The 17,683-nt window shown below is 43.1% G+C and overlaps 1 protein-coding gene across 2 annotated transcripts in view; it reads left to right on the top strand.

The window, feature by feature from the left end:
* Positions 1 to 894: 894 nt before the first annotated feature.
* CSMD1 (CUB and Sushi multiple domains 1) overlaps positions 895 to 17,683 on the top strand; it is a 1,052,613-nt gene continuing 1,035,824 nt past the window's right edge. Inside the window, exon 1 of one of the 2 annotated variants that reach the window (XM_058020501.1) lies at positions 895 to 1,188. In XM_058020501.1, the coding sequence (XP_057876484.1) occupies positions 1,122 to 1,188 (67 nt within the window). In that variant the 5' untranslated portion in view covers positions 895 to 1,121. The remainder of the gene's footprint in view (positions 1,189 to 17,683) is intronic. The other variant, XM_058020500.1, reaches the window with a different exon arrangement.

Raw genomic sequence — 17,683 nt, 5'->3', positions numbered from 1 at the left:
GCAACAAGAGCTCTCGAGAATGGCAACATAAAGACAAAGCAGTGTTCTGCAAGGAGAAATTGGCTCGTCTCCTTCCTCTCAGAAACCACAGCTTGTTCTGATTAACAACTTAGAAGGAACGAGCAGGGCACATTTTGGACCTGAAAGCCTTCCCCTCTCCAGAGCGGGGACGAAAGCAGAGGGTAATTTCACCCAGGACGAGGGACCCCAGCACCCGCACCTCTCGCATGGGGCTGGCGGAGGCGAACCGCAGGCAGAGCTGGGGGACAGACAGGACACCGGGGAATCGCAGCAGAAGCCTCCCGGGCAGGTGTAGCCCTAGAGCCACTGCCCTTCTCCGCGCCGGGGGCACCGGGCCCGGGACAGCCATCGCTCCCCTGGGGCCGCTCGGCGGCGGGCAGCAGCCGCCCGGGGAGGCCGTGCGGGGCGGGGGGCGAGGCCGTGCGGGGCCGTCCGGCGGCGCGGAGAGGCTGCGGGCTGGGCGAGCTCCGGCTGCACAGCGCCGGCCGCTTCCCCTCTCCCTGGGAAGTGATGGTTGAGTCCGGCGGCGGCGGCGGCGGCTTCTCGTGTGGCTGGCAGCCGCTCCGCCGCGCTGCCTGCGCTGCTCTCGCCGCGATCCCTCCCTCCCTCCCTCTTCTCTCCTTCTCCTCCTCCTCCTCCTCCTCCTCCCTCTCCTCCTCCTCTTCCTCGCACTCTCCGCATCCCTCTCCTCCCGACGCCGCCGCTGCCCGGCTCTCCCCGCCGGCGGCCGTGCATGCCTCGCCGCCCGCGGCCCCGGGCGTGCCTCCCCTCCCTCCCCGGGTGCCCTCCCTCCCCTGGGCGGGCGGCGGGCCGGCGGCGCCGGGGCTCCGCGGGCGCTGAGCGGCGCAGCCCCGCCGCGGCGCGGGACTGATGCTGTCTGTGAGCAGAGCGGAGCGAGCCGCCCGCGCAGTCCTGCAGGAGGCGCCGGGCGCTGCGCGGCGCTCGGGACCCGGACCGCTCCTCTCCGCCTCTCCTCGCCCTGTGGTGGTTATTTGGCGCTGTCCTTAGCCCCGCTGCCGCTCGGAGGACACGGTCGCAGCCGAGAAGAGCCGCCGGGGGTTTTGTGTGAGAGTGTGTGTGTGTGTGGAATAACTGCAGACATGACTGCGTGGAGGAAATTGAAGTCTCTACTGGTTCTCTGCGCGGGGCTCCTCACTGCAGCTCAGGGTAAGATTCGGGTTTCTTGCATTGCATTCGTGTAGGCTGTGGTTACGGCACTCATAACCCCTCGGCTAAATCTCTGCCGCTCGGTTGAGCTCTCTCCCTCGCTTCGTTTCTGCGCCGGCGAACAGCAGGCTGTCGAGCCCGGTCTCCCTTCTCCCTGCCTCCCACCTCCCGCCGGTGTTCCCCTAGGGCTCTGCTCCCGGCCGGTCACTTCCCCCGGGAGAAACCAGCCCCCTGGAGTTGGGCAGCAGCCGCTGCGACGCCGCGAGCGGAGCCGTGCGCATCCAGCCGCCTGGGCAGCGCCGGAGTTTGGGAACACTTCGCTCTCCGCGCACGCACGAACGGCACCCGCTGCCGTGTGAGGGACAATCCCCGGGCTGGCAAGTTTGGATCTCCCCTCCTCCCGCCTCCCCGGCTTTTGCCGTGCTCGAGGGGGAGCGCGGAGTGGGTGGTCGCGGAGAGCCGCCTCCGCCTGCTTTCAGCCGGCTCCGCTCCCCGCAAGTTGCGCGGAGGCGGGGATGCGGCGCCGGGGACACCTCCACCAGCTGCCTGTCCGTGCCCGAGGGAAGAGGACTCCTCTCTGCTGGGCGTGCGGTGGAGAGAGTCTCCCCACCTCAGCTGGGTTTCTCCTTAAAATCAATGGGGGAGGGTGGAGAAACGAGGGGGTGACGGGGGAGAATTTGGTTACACAACTTCAGTGCTGGCCTCAGCCCCATTACTTTGCCTCATCGCTGGAGACAACAACTTCCCCATTATTCACTTCGCCTCTCATTAGCCCTGCGCTTTTTCATGCTGGGAGAGATGCGAGTCTGTGTGTGCGAGAGAGAGGGAGGGAGCGAGGCAGCTCGGAGCTGAGCACCTGTCCCCGATACAGCCTCTGTCATCTCCCACCTCGCTCCCGGTTGTTCTGCCTGCCTCCGGGATGACGGTTCCCCTTGCGGTTTGTACCGTCTGAGTCTCCCTTAACCCTTCCAAGGCGCTTTGCATCGTTCCCACCATTTTATTTTTCTCGCTGCTCTTTTCGGTGCGGGGGCGGCTGAAGAAGGGGGAGCAGGGCTACCGCGGCCCCCGGGTTGGCGGGCGAGGCTGGAGCCTTCCCCGTCCTGCGGGTGCCCACGGCCGGGTTCCCTCGCCCGCCTGGGCGGCACGGCAGGGTGCCTTCCCTCCCATCGCCTCCGGCCGTGATCTGCAGGAAGAGACGGTGGAAGGCCAGCCCGGGCCGCCGGGAACCGGGCAGGAGTCTTGCCGGGTCCGGAGGAGCGGCTGCGGCTCCACACCAGCCCGATAGCATCCCTCCTCTGCCCGGATCCTGCCGCTGCCGCGGTCCACCGGGCAACGCCACCCGGCTGCCTCTGTGGGAAGGGAGCGGGGCGAGAAAGGCGCACGGCGCTCCTGGGCTGTGAATCCGCGGCTCCCGGGGATGGGGCTGTGCCCGGCAGCACACACAGCCCGCGGCGGGCGGGGGCTTCTCGGCGTGGCCGCCCCAGCCAAAGTTCCAGCCTGCCCCCGCCGAGCCCCGGTGCCTCCTGCCCCGGTGCCGCCCGCGCACGTGCCCGGCTCCCGGCGCTGCCCCGGGCACGGCCCGGCCCGGCGGGGAGGGAGCTCCGGTCCCGGGCGGGGCTGCCCCGGGCACGGCCCGGCCCGGCGGGGAGGGAGCTCCGGTCCCTGGCGGCGCTGCCCCGATAGACGCTCCCGGGGCCGGACCGCGGGACGAGGGGCAGCTGCTGCCGCGACCACGCCGCTCCCGGGGCGCGCCGACACCCGCGACTCATTTGTTAAATACACTGTAGCCCGTTATGTCGTTTGACATTTAAGTGTTTTCTTTTCATGGCTGACAGCACATACGAAAAGCTGGAGGCTGGATCATGGTTATTCAGCGACGATCCGACGTGTTTTGCTTACATACAAAGGCTTTGCCAGGAACGTTTGGGCACTGCCTCTGATGCTGCTCTGCAGAATGTAATTATACCTGCTTAATGTGAAGCAGCAACACACCCACTTAATGGCTAAAGACTGACTTAATATTGAAGTCAAACAACAGGTTGAAGGGGAGCCATCGGGGACAGTTGACATAATTCCTTCCCGTTTACCTTCCCAGGCAATTGAGCACAGGTATCTATATTTAGTCAAATGTAATCCTGAGGCTGAAATTACGTTAATGCTTCAGAGAGTGAAAAAACTCCTTCCTTAGTAACATAAAGACCCAGGGTTTCAGGAGCACATGAAATAATTTTAATTATTAGATTCTCAGAACTCTCTTTTGCCAGCCCCTTGCTATCAAATAATTTGGTCACTGTAAAAGGAAATCACCCAGGTTTTGCTTGGTTTGGGGATTTTATTAGCAAAAAAAGAAACAAGTGCTGAATTTCTGGAGGTGTTGCCACAGGCGTTCCCATATCTTTCAGTAAAATGACAGGTGGGTTGCTTTCCACAGTGTTCCTCGTTATGAAATGAAATGGAAACCCTTTGTTCCTGTGGAATTTTCTGTAACTTTTTTAAGGAACAAGTAAGGATGAAAATGTACATTCATTATCATTCACTGTGGTAGACTTGAGGTGCAGTTCTACACATTTCTTTGGACTGATTTAATCTGATTGATGGACCTGAGTGTTTTGGAAAACATTTGGGGAATCCTTCCCTGCTCATTGTGCTTTAAGCATCAAGGGAAATTAGTATGGAGTCATTTAAAGGAACCGCTTTCCCAGAAGTTACCCTATCATAGCAATTATGCCTCAACAAGACAGACGGCAGGGTGTTCAGCTATGCATGTTAAGATGGGCTTGTTTATAGAGCCATTTGCTAATTCTGATATGTTGTATTGTAACCTAAGCAAACATAAAGAACCCTATTGATTTTCTTGAAAGAAAAAACACATCAATATAAGTTCTGTAAAAAATCATAGTGGTATAGAACAAATAATAGATTTAGACTCAATTCAGACTAAAATTCAAGAAAAGAGTGAAAGACATTTCTGCTATGACATAAGGTCTGTGGACAGCCTATATTCCGTAGAACATATATTCAGTAGGAATACATGCTGCTTAGTACTTAGAGTTGTTCAGTACATGTTTTCAAGGTAATTTCCTGGACGTGTTTAGATAACCAAATACAGCACCTTTATTGCCAACTAATTGCCTCAACCTAAATGTACATAAGCAGGCTTGTGCAGAGATGCATCATCCAGATTAATGGAAATAACAAAGGGAAAACATTTCTGTTCTTAAATTAGATACAGACAGTAAAAGGACTCTCACATCTACAGCTCAGGATTTTGTTTTTAAAAAAATAAATCTCAAAACATTTTATGTACCTTCTGTTTCCTGCTATCACTTTGTCATAATAATTGCTATAACTACATCACACAAAGTTACCACTCTGTTTAAGGCCTATTCCTGTTGGACTGAGAGTGTTTGTCTCTTTTAAAGTCTTTTTTTTTCTCCAAAGTAGTGTTTTTCAAACTGTGAGACTGGTCTCTCCAGAGAGGCTTCATTCTCTTCCAGAGAAGACTAAAGCAATTCTGAGGAAAATGAGCTGAAAAAAGGGAATTTTTAAAAGAAAATCAGTGCAAGGTATTGAACACCCAGCTGTAAAACCAAGTATTTGATGGATGCATTCTCCATCCCCCAGCTCAGTGAGGAATTTGCCCTAGAAAGGCATAGTAGAGAATATCCAGCTCTGACCATGTAGTATTTTAAAGTAAAAATGCATTTACTTTTTGGTAAGATCTGTATCTGTACTAGTTTTTGCATTGAGATATGTATATGATGTCCTAAACTATGGGTAGGAATAGGAAACTTGGTAAGCTTGAATGTAATGTAGTAGAGAGCATATAAATGCCACAAAGATTCCCCAAACACTCATTTTAGACTCTTGAACCCATAGTTGAGGTTGAATTACCACTGTCAACCAGTAAAGATTTTTCAGTTTCTCTGGTGTGTGTGTGTGTGTGGAACAGGATACTGGTGTGAGGAGCTGAAGATGGCTTACAGGCACATGAAGACACAAGCAGAAATGGAACTTCAGGATGTATTGAAATCTCTGAGGCCACTTCAGCACCATCTCTGATTTGTATAGATAACCATTCTGCAAATTGTCTATACTGCAAATCTGTCTATTTTGCTGACTCTCACTCTCGTGTCCCTTTATACAGGCATTGTCTGATTTTGATCAGACAATGTGGTTTTTTTTTTATTTGGGAAGGGCAGTTGTCATTTTTCCCCCTGTAGACTGCTTTTTCTATATAAACCCTTAATCTTATTTTTACTCATAGTGTGGTATTAGTGTTACATATGCATTGATATCAGCAAATTTTTAAAAAGTCATCTATGCCACTTATGCCTCCACAGCATTTCCACAAATAAAAACTTTTCTCCAAACAAATTAAGAAAATCTGAAACTGTAAATATTTTCAGTTATACATTCAAGATTTACCATGCTCTATAGAAAGGCTGAAAAGCCTCAGGGACCACTGTTTTCAACTTTTCCAAGATACAATCCATGCACCATCACATTAAACTCCTTCTTGTAACCTTTCCTTGGAGAAGTGACTGCTTGATAGTGTCGCAGTATAAAACCTCCAGTGGATTTAAAGGTAAAATGTAATTTCATCTTGCTCAGATCCATGTTGAAGCCCGGTGTTTCTCTTTGGCCATGGTGACACTGTTGTGCTGGCAAACAGCTTTCTGTGCGAGCAGCCGGCAGGGGAGGCACTGAGGGAAGGGGAGTTGCTGCTTTAACTGTGCAATCCACTCAAGCAGTGGCATAAGTGTGAGACCTGGCCTCTAATTAAAATCCAGTGTGCAACTGGATTCAAGTCAGGGTCACAGAATAAAAATCTGGCCTCTAGTTCTCCATATGGCTGCAAAATTAGCCATATTAGACTGAGAAAAATTGGATGTTCTTCCAATTTTTGCAGTGAGCAAAGAATAAGAATCATATGGAAATTCTCCTAATGTGTATGAATCACTTTCTTTTACTTAGAAGTTTTACTTTTCTATGTCAGTTCTAATTGCCCTTAAACCATTTTTTATCAACCACAAACTTTTGAAATAGGGGAAAAATGGCATTAATGCCTGAGGAGAGCTGTGAGATATTTCTTTGTCCTGACACATCTTTGTTCTGGCTGGATGAAAGACTTCACTCCACTATATGACATTTCCATTGCATTTAAGAAAATCTACACTGTATTTGTTATAAGCATTTCTCAGAGGAATAGCTACTTATACAAATAACTTGGATTATTGTTAGTGCTATATTGACACCCAAAGGCAACATATATCTGTTGTCTGCATTTAGTGACTGAATAGTAAATGCAGGCATGCAAGCACTCTTTCAAGAGTAATGCATCTTATTTTTAACAACAACCCTTACTTTCTCAGAGACAAGAACTTTTTCTGCATTTCTTTCTCATATGGAAAAAAAAAAGTAAAGAAAGTGATGGTGGTTTCTTGCCATTTTTACCTGGAGGGCAGTTTTATTTAAAGGACAAAGCAGGATTTAATCACTCTTACATTGCTGATGATTAACCAGAACTCTTGATTAATCAGAATATTATCAATGATCTGCTTTTAGCAACAACAACAAAAAAAAAAAAAAAAAAATCACAAATTCTAGCAATTATAATAATGCTTTAATTTCCATAATAAAAATTAATCATTGTTTCTTACAGCTTTTTAATTCTTTAATTATGCATTTTAATGATAAATTCATGCATATTCTGAAGTAGTGATTTGACTTCTTTCAGTTAAATTTCTTGTCTCATCCCTGTCCAGTAAAAGGCAACTTCAGGTCATTCTGAGACCCCAATTCTGCTGCATTGGAAACTGAAATTTGTATTGATTTCTGAAATAGCTCAATTGGCTACTTTTGAACAGATTGCTACTTCAAATAATCCAGACAAAGTAGATATTGCAGCTGAAGGGTAGAGTCAGACCTTGTTTAATTTGAGCTCTTGTGGAGAACTTCTGATAATGTTTGCACCCATGAATGACTTAAAAAAAGGAAAACTAGGTGAAACCTTGATAATATTAATATATTTATTATATGTAGAAGCAATTTGCTTATAAACAGTATCTCTGGTATCTCTGAGCATCTGACCTTTACCTTAGTTCATTTTTTTTCTCTTTTTTTTTCCTTTAAAGACATTAAGAACAATACACAGAGAAACCTGGTATCATTTTAGTCTCTGGATGTTTTATATCTGTCTTACAGTATCCTATGAATACTGAAGTACAGAATCAAGTTCCGCATTCATGTCTTTGTTGTTCAGTGGCTTTCCAAAAGAAACATTTGCAGCACTGCAGCTGACACAGACCTGAATAAATTACAACGAGTAAAAGTTTTTATGCAGTGTTTGTCTGCAAATTTGCATGAAATATGGTCAGCATTTAAAAATTACATTTTGCAGTACTTGCTTCATGCCTTGTTTTCAATTGCAAGGCAACGTTTTGGTTTTTTTTAACGCAATTTTGCCAAACATAAAGTTCTTCTTATTTTTTTATTTCTTTTTTTTCTTGTTTGATAGTTTCCTTTCCTTCTTTTTCTTTTTCTTTTTCTTTTTTTTTCTTTTTCTTTTTCTTTTTCTTTTTCTTTTTCTTTTTCTTTTTCTTTTTCTTTTTCTTTTTCTTTTTCTTTTTCTTTTTTCTCATTCTTTTTCTTTTTCTCTTTTTCATTTTGTTTTTTCAGGTTTTTTTTTGCTAGAGAATAATTTCTAAACCATGTTTGAAGATTTTTATTGAAATGTTCTTATAATTTTGATGTTTGCGGCAAACCTTTCACATTTGTCACAGAGTAAATCTGTGTCTAGGGATATTTTTTTCCTCTTACCCATCCTATGAGTTGCAGATCAAATATAGCCATGATAGAATATTGCATAAATCATTGTTTACTTCCTTTGACCTGCCTTACTTGCCATATTGTGTTCACACATAAGCTCCCAAAGAACACAGACATTCAAACTTTTATTTACTTACACTGGTGCTGAAACACAAGCAATTTACAGTGCACTGGGAACAAAAGTGCAGCCAGCCTTGCCCTGTACTTGGAAGTTGGGTTCAAAGGTGGACCTAAACACATTGGAGACCACAATGAGGTTGTTTTCTTTTTAAAATACTGGCCTAGCTGTAGCTTGGATTTAAAGTGTCCTCACTGTTCTTGCAATGCTGGCTGCTGAAGTGGACGGGTTAGCTTGCCTTGCTTTGCAGAGTGTATCCAGAATACATGGCTGAGATCTTAGGCTTGGCTTTGGGCACTGTGCTTGCGCTTGCCTCGTGAGAGTGCCTTGGGGCTCAGCCTCGCTCATGGCGCACCCAACACCCCCATGGAACTCGGGACACACTCCCCAGGGCACTGGGGGTGCTGCTGCTCTGCAGCACAGGTGGAGCTGCACGGAGCAGAGAGGGCACTTTGTCAAGGAGCAGATGATGTTGGGAAGCAAGGGGCTAGATATTGCAGGAATATACATCAGCTTGCAGAACCTGCCTTGCCCTGAATCTAGGAAAAAAAATGCAGGTGACTGGGAGGGCAAGAAAAAAAGGAAAGAAAGAATGACGTTTACACAACAGTGAAATGTCTGAAAAAGCCTCTTTGATAAAATAAAAAAGCAATATTTAACTTCTTTTTAGACTAATTTTGCATGCTTCTGGCTGTGAAACAAATGGTCATGACAATTCACACTGTTCTCACTAATGTTTGTGGGATATCAATGCAGAAGCTGACTACATTCAAGTGACTAAGTGCACTATTTTAGCTTTGCCCCAGCAGTCAGATTCTCTATTGGTATCCTGCTGATGTTTCTTATAATACAGAGATTGTGTCATACCAAGCATTTTTTTGAGGGGGAGGGGGAAACATCTTAAAATTCACTTTCAGAACCTCAGTTCAATCAAACAACTGCTAATATCACAATGAGTGACCCTCTGCATTTGTAGATATTTCTCTCGAGAAATTAAATTGATTTTCTTTATCTTAGCACGTAAATATCCTCAGCACACATTTGGACCCATTGTTTGCAGTGGCTCTTACACTGAAGAATGTAGTGTTAATAGATCTTAAGAAGTCAACAGTGGCAGCAGGAGTAGCATTTTGATCATTAGCTGTACTCAATTATTTCTGTTTAGCTTTCCTGTGAAATCTATTGTGAAATTTAATTAACATAAAAGGAAGTGCAGAAATCTTCCTTTTTTTTTTTCCTGGTACATAATGTAGTTAATTTGAAAATAGTTGTAGGGAAAAAAAAAAAAGCATTCTGCTATGCAGACATACGTAAATTAGACATAGACTCTGGTCATCAGTTTAGTAGTTTGGGTTGCTTTATATCAGATTTTAACTAGTTAGGACCTGATCTAAAGGTTGGGGAGCTCACAGAATTTAAAAAGTCTAATTAACCTTAAAAGGCTTTTTATCTTGCCCTTGTTATAGCCATATATCACACAGACAACTTAAGCGAGGATACTAGAAAAAAATCTAATAGGATTAAAGGAAATTCAAACCCTTTGTTATGAAATTGGCCACAGAAATGCTGTTTAGACTCATAGAATGGTTTGGGTTGGAAAGAACCTTAACGATCACCTCATTCTACCTCCCCTGTCACGGGCAGGGACACCTTCCACTAGACCATGCTGCTTAAAACCCCATCCAACCTGGCTTTGAACACTTTCAGGGATGGAATATCCACAGCTTCTCTGGGCAACCTGTTGCAGTGCCTGACCACCCTCACAGTCGAGAATTTCATCATAACGTCTAAGCTAAACCTTCTGTCCTTCAGTTTGAAGCCTTCCCCCTTGTTCTGTCACTACATGCTTTTGTGGAAAGCCCCTCACTGACTTGCTTGTAGGCCCTCTTTAGGTACTGGAGGGCACTCTAAGGTCTTCCTGGAGAGTTTTCTTCTTCATGCTGAACAGCCCCAGCTCTCCCAGCCTGCCTCTGTAGGAGATGTGCTCCAGCCCTCTGACCATCTTCACGGCCTTCTCTGGACTTGCTCCAACAGGTGTATCAGTATATTACTGTGTCAGGGGCCCAGAGCTGGACACAGGGCTCCAGGTGAGGTCTCGTGAGAGGGACTAGAGGGGCAGAAGCACCTCCCTCCACCTGCTGGTCCCATTTCTTTCAATGCAGCTCAGGATATATTTGGCTTTCTGGGATGCAAGCGCACATTGCTGCGTCATTTGAACTTCTCATCCGCCAACACCTCCAAGTCCTTCTCCTAAGGGCTGCTCTCAATCAATTCTCTTTGCAACCTTGCCCTCAACTCCTGTGCAGTTGAGGCACAGGAGTTGAAGCAAATTAAATTTCATGAGGTTTGCACAGGCCCACCTCTCAAGCCTGTCCTGGTTGGATGTTGTCACTTCCCTCCAGCATGTAGTCTGCCCTGCAACTTGGTGTCGTTTGCTTAAAGATAAATGATGCCTCAAATTTTTTTGACCTATCTGAAATGTATCTCACTCCACTGGCTTTTACTGCTTATATAATTTATTTGGTTCTGAGGAAAGATTAACCTTTAATTGCTTTCTTTAGCAACATTTAGTAAACAGGCTGATAGCATGGAGATGATCTATGCAAACGGCAAAGAAGGATTTCTCCAACCCATGTTGCCATGACAATTTAGATTTTTCTTGTCAACTCCTGAGAAGCTTCAAAGTAATTTCTTTAAAGCAATGAATCAGGGGATATTTTGGAAATTGAAGTTGCTCTCTTTTTAAATTTAGTATCATTTAACACAGTAAGGGGCCTGACTCAAAAGATTGTAATATCTACAAACAAGAACCATTGCAAAAATATAAAATCATGTAACTCTCTTTGCAGATCTCTGATAATTTATATCAGCTGTGAAGCTAACTTCAGATGCATTATCAAGTGGCTTAGATTTTGTTTATTAACTATATGATAATAATAAATAGTTATCATAAAAATAAGAATGGATAATGAATAGTGGAGAGCCCAGCTTATACCTGTCATTTTGATCCTCAGGACAGTATATTATCTTGCAGGTATTTTGAGGTAATTAGATTACAGAAGGATTAGAGAACAAACTTTTTTTTTTTAATAGTTACAATTATAACATTAGTTCAATGAATGAGAAATAAAATCAAAAGGCTGTTGTCTGCATATTTAAATTGCTATCCCAGATAAGTCCCCTGTACAATGTTATTAGTAATCAAACTGAACTTCCCTCTTATTATTTGTTTTAATTGAAATAGACTGTTTTGAAAAAGAACTAAAACTAGTCCAAACTAATTTAATTTAATTTAATTCCTAAGAAATAAATTACTGCCTTAATGAGGTTTTTCTTAGGTTGCTGTTAGCAGTGATGAAAACATGGTAAATGGAAAGAAGATAATGTGAAATGCTGTTTCTGCTGGGAAAATACATTTCTCTGTATAGAAGACAAGAAAAGTAGCTCAGTAATGGTTTTCTTTTTGAAATGTTCCTGGCAGATGATGGTCACTGTGTTGGTGTAGTTTGTTTACCACTTTGCAATAGATTTGAGATGAGTCATATCACATTAGAAGGAAAATTGAGAAGTTGTTTTGTCAAAGTGAATTCTGTTTTCCTTTTTTGTCATATATACTCAAATTACTAGCTCTCTTTAAACAGAGACACCTAATTGATTTTTATAAGTGCTTATTCTTGTTGTGTCCATAAATCTGAGTTCCTTTTGTTAGAAATGTTAAATGCAAACATATCCTTTCTATACGTGGAATAAGGTGACTGAGCTGGAGTCTTCTGTCAGTTCACCTCATGCATCTCCTTTACACTATTTTAGTTTCTTGCTAGCTTGAACCACAGCAATTTCAACATCTACAAGCATGGTTGTTTTTCTCAAGCTTTTCTATCCTCTTGCCTTCACAATGGGAGCTGACCGAATAAGGACTATAGGATAGATTCTCAAGATTTCTCTTTTATAGAGATTTTTATTTCTGTCTTAATTCCTTACTGAATTTGTTAGTCCACTTTACTGGTAATGCGTTTCAGTTTATCTACAGAGTTAGGAAAAATGATACATATCAGAATATTTAGTAAGGGAACAAAGGGATGGAGTGTGAATGGAGTACTTATGATACATAAGATGCTAGGCATTCAGAAGGAAAAGTAACCTTCTTTTTCAAAAACATTTGATGGAAGAGAAGATTCATTTCTTGAATAATAGAATATGGACATACTGAACAATAAAACGTGTGTGAGCTCAAGTTTTAGCACTAAGTTTAAGGATGCTGGGAAGAGGGCAGAAGGTAGTGTTTGCAGGCAAGAGCCTAGGTTGTTGTGCCAAATACCTGCAGTTACCACTGCCATAAGAGAAAACTGCAGATCTCAGCACTTCTGAACATAAAGAAATTTGTGCTGTACTTAACTATTACACTTGAGAATCTTCAGAAACTGAACACAATAGAGTGCTGTAAAGGGAATGAGTAGAAAATTATATTAAGCATTTACTACTATTATCTCCTAGGTAGTATCTGAATTAAGCAAAGTTTCCAAATCTATCAGTGTTGTGTTATTGTTTTAGGAAGAAGAATTCCTCAAGGGAAGTTGAAATTTTTCTTTAAAGCTGCTGGACTTAAGTAATTCTGTTTATTAAAACAACAACCATGACAGAAAAAAACAACCAAACAAAAAACCCCTAAACAAATGAACAACCAACCCGGATCTGATGTAGCCTGGAACAAAACATTTTTGATTACAAAGCAAACACAAATCAGAATTTGCAGTGAAGTGGACTCAAACATTACTGTCTATACTACATAATGGAGGCTGTAGTCTGTGGCCATAACTAAAAACAATCAGTTCCACCTACACTTATATTTCATTTATGAGTATTCATCATTTTTACATTTATCCTCCATTGATGGTAACTAAGTACAGTTCCTGGTGGCTCCATTTTTCTTTCTAAAAACAGGCTGCTTGTAAGTGATGGGCAGGCTCTGGTAGAAGAAAAGTGTCTACCCAGTTTTACCATTTTGGAATATGTACTAAACTTTTGATATTGTGCATCACTCTGCAGACCATACTTGCAGAATGGATATGTTTGTTTAAATATTTTGAATGTGCTTTGTCACTGTATTGGTTTTGTGTGGCCAGGTTTTGGTAGTTGGGATGCTACGGGGGTGGCTTTTGTGAGAAGTTTCCAGAAGCTTCTCCCAGTAGAGCCAATCCTAGCTGGTTTCAAGAGGGATCCACTGCTGGCCAAAGCTGAGCCTGCCAGCAACAGTGGTAGAGCCTCTGAGAGGACATAGTTAAGAAGAGAGAAATAACCTGTGCAATGGCAACTACAGCTGGGAGAGAGCAGTGAGAATGTGGGAGAGGAAGAACTGCAGGCACCCAAATCACTGAAGAAGGAAGGGTAGGAAGTGCTCCAGGTGCCAGAGATTCCTCTGCACTATGTGGTGTAGACCATGGTGAAGCCCATGGAGGTACATGAGGGAGCAGGGAGGAGTGGGTAGATGCCTGAAGCAGGCTGTGACCCTGTTGGAAGCTCACACTGGAGCAGGCTTCTGGAAGAATCTGTGGACCCAAGGAAAGAGTAGCCCACACTGGAGCAGGTTTGCTGGCAGGACTTTTGATCCCACAGGGGGCCCGTGCTGGAGCAGTCGGTTCCTTAAGGACTGCACCCTGTGGAAGGGACCCATTCTGGAGCAGTTTGTGAAGAAGTGCAGCTCATGGGAAGGACTCATATTGGAGAAGTTTATGGAGGACTGTTGCCCGTGGGATGAATCACATGGTGGAGCAGGGGAAGAGTGTGAGTCCTCCTCCTGAGGAGGAAGGAACAGCAAAGACTAATCTCTGATGAGCTGACAGTAATCCCCATTCCCTGTCCACCTGTATCATTAGGGGGAGGAGGTAAAGAAAATATCAGGGTGAATTTGTGCTCTAAGAAAAGGGAAGGGTTGGAGGAAGGTATTTTGGGAGTTGGGTTTATTTCTCATTATCCTACTCTGATTTGATTGTTAATAAATTAAGCTCAATTCCCCGAATGGATTCTGTTTTGCCTATGACAGTAACTGGAGAGTGAGCTCTGCATGTCCTTATCTCAATCCATGAACCTTTCATTATTTTTCTACCTGGTGTCCAAATGAGGATGGGAGCGATAGAGCAGCTTTGGTGGGAACCCCCTTCCAGCCAGGGCCAACCGGGTGCAGTCACATAACACTGGTACTTGCAGGTACAGGTAAATCAGAGCAGTTTTGCACTGTCTCATCAGCAGTTTGCAGCTCAGATACACTCAGTTATGCTGCTGTTGTCTTAGATGTTGTCCAAAATGTGCACAAGAATCAGGTCCCCTGAGAGTAAAAACTCAATTAAAAAAACCCCCTGCTCTTTGATTCTAGAAGGATAATGCACTGCCCAATGTAAAAGAATGAGTCGTTGTGGTGACAGACTGTGTCAGGTGAAAGATGAGCATTCAGCATAGAGAGACAATGTAAATCATTCTTATATTTCATTGACATATTCCTCAATAGTGTCACTGAAGAAGATAAGATATTAAAAAAAAAAGCTACATGTGAAAAAATATGACGGCATTTAATGGGATTATCAGTCAGGACTAATCTACTTTTTTAAATCAATACTGCTTTTGTCATTTGCCCTCTTCCACTAATTTTTTTCTATGATATTTTGTCTATGATTACATTTATTCTTGAAATCTATTAGGCAGTGATTTATTGATTTGCATTATAGAATATCTCAGAGTATAGGGACCCATGATACAAAGGACTATATGGACATAGAAAAAAAAAAAATGGACAATGTGGACAACAGTGTGACAGAAAACTCAAGTCTGGGAAATGTTATTTCTTGTATGACAAGTATTAAACAAATCTCCTTATCGTCTGAAACTTTGGCCACAGGAGCTTCATACTGCCCTATATTTTGCAGATGACATAGCTCAGATTAGTTCCATTGTAACCATCAATCATTATTAATTTTTTTTTTCTGATTTCCATTTCTGGCATTTATTTTACTGGAGAGCCGTGCATAATCAACTTCCCTTTTTGCCACCAGTAACACACGAACACTAATGTAGTCCTACTAAGTAGAACTTTCAGTGTGTCTCAAAACTTGAAGCATCTGCTGGCAGTAGTCCTCTGTGGAAGTTCTGGTACTACTGCTGTGAAGGTCTGATGTGGTCTCTAATAAAACTGATGCTCTCATGGGCATGGTAGTTCAGCTGCCAGGCTGATACAGGCTTTATTCTGACATGCTGAAAACCACAGTTTTCATCTTGTAGGACTGGCAGGGCTGGAACTATCAGTTTTGCATAATTAAACACTATTTATTTTTCTTCTTCCCTAACTGTTTTTTTAAAACTTTCCTTTTGAAGAGCTTATCTTTTTTGTTCTAGTCACTCTATTATTTCCTCTTTTGCTGAAGGAGTATAAGATAACTTCTTATTCCCAATATGTTGTTTAACATCCTCGAGGAAGAAAATGCCCAGGGTCTAGTCTGTGGTGACTCCTGCACTGGGGGCAACCAGTACAAAGGCTGAAGATGGGCACAGGGCACTCTTAAGACCTGAAGAATTAAGTCAGGGAAATAAAATGTACCCAGATTTTGTGTGCATCCTATGAATTTGGCTAAGTTTCTGTCTTCATGTATTTAAAAATGTAAAAAGTGTCACATCAAATCAGACCAGAATAACTTCTCTCTGACAATGGCCATTAGCAAATGCATAGGAAAAAAATTGCAGGAAGAAAGATATAAGACAGGCTTATATTTTAGCAGCCTCTGGCCAGTTTAGAGAACTCTTAGCCAGAGGTTGCATCTATGTTCAACATCAATCAACAAATTTAACCTTCATGAATCTATTCTTGACCCTATTCATGATTCAGACTACCACACTATTTTCTGACAATCTGTTTCACAATTTAATTCCTGCTGTGTGGAAAACCACTGTATTTTGCTTGTTTTGAAGCTTCTACCTGCTCATTTCACTGAGTACTTCCAGCTCTTCAGAAATACTTCACCCAGCACAGAGCTTTGCATCTGATAGATATGCAGGATTTACGTGAATCTGCAAATTGAATACTTTTCCCATGTAAATGCAAAATATCCATATGGATATTTAGAGTACCTACCTTCAATCAATACTAATGCATGATTCCCAAGTGCATTTCTCATAATTTTTAATGATTATGATATTGTAGTCAATGCTGCTGATGCACTTAAAAGAATAATTTTCTGTATTTCATTACAAACAGACCTCTACCTTTATCCCCAAATCCTATTACCTGGTTTTTATTCTCATATTAATATTTTATTGTTTTCTTTCCAATAATAGTAAAGACTTTACCTGGTGACCATCTGGATGACAGTGATGTTCAACATTTTGCCCTATGAGAGATTTCTGGAGGGACAACAGAGAAAATGCTTGGAAAATTAGGTCCTGGTGGGAAATGAATACATCAAGCCAGGTGCTTAGTGATCCAAGCACCTCCTCCACTGATGTTGACCTCCATGCAGTGTGTTTAGTACCTCAATGATAGTATAAGGTGCCCTAAACAGTAGCCTCATCTTTCATGTATGCTGTTTGCCCTTCTGTGATCCAGTGTTTCACTTGTCACAAGTCATATCTTGACAGTGTTCTCTTTCCTGGCACAATAAGGAAAAAACATGGGGAAAACTGGTGTGACAAAGTTGAATGATGGCATCTAGTGAAGGATTGGGTTTCTATGAAGATTAGGGAAATGTGGCAAGAATTTCTGGTAGAAAAGATTTAAGAGGTCCATTATACTGCAAACCACAAATACTGAAACCATTTCAGCCTTATAAACCAATCAATTTACCCCCTCTCAAGATCCAGATCTAAATCAAATTGCAGAAAAAATCCCACAAAAAACAATGAAAATTCTTTCCCTAGATAGATACTTAGCTCAACAGTTAAAACATGCAAGATATTCTGTGAGCTCAAATCCATAGGTTTCCTGTTGCAGTTTCATGTTAATATATCTGTTACGGTCTGAAAAAGTATTGTTTCTCTTGTTGCCTAAGACAACAGCCTTCCTACATGCATTTAAGATGGCTCTAGAGGATGTACAGATTCTGACTTTCCCTTTTATTGTACCTCTTCCTCTCAAGGTTGTCAGTGGAAAAGCCTAACATCATAAAAACAAAACAAAGTGATGCAAAATAAATACTCAGCAAGAGCACAGCTGACCTCTGGGAGCAAGAAGGCGTGAGATAGAAGTAAAAAGACTGTCTTCAATGTTAGCAAGTCTTCCATAACTGTTCTTTCTTCTTCATTGTGAAAACCTTTGTTTCATTTCCATACAGGAGAAATTTCTGAGTATTTCTGACAGCGTATTCAAGAAAGGAAGGCATTAATTACTTTTTTCCTGTGCAAACAAAACCATTGCTTATCTTTTGAGAAGGGGCAAGAACACAGATTAGTGTGCACAGTGTAGTACATGTATTACATGTACTACAAAAATTTTAAGAAAATAAAAACCTGGTAATTATTCTAATACAATATAATGGAATGTATAAATTCAAGAACTAGATCTGAGAT

Source organism: Melospiza georgiana, chromosome 3, assembly GCF_028018845.1.
Source record: "Melospiza georgiana isolate bMelGeo1 chromosome 3, bMelGeo1.pri, whole genome shotgun sequence".
NCBI classification, from domain to species: Eukaryota; Metazoa; Chordata; class Aves; order Passeriformes; family Passerellidae; genus Melospiza; species Melospiza georgiana.
Note: the sequence above shows the minus strand (reverse complement) of the source record. Positions and strands in the feature narration are given on the sequence as shown.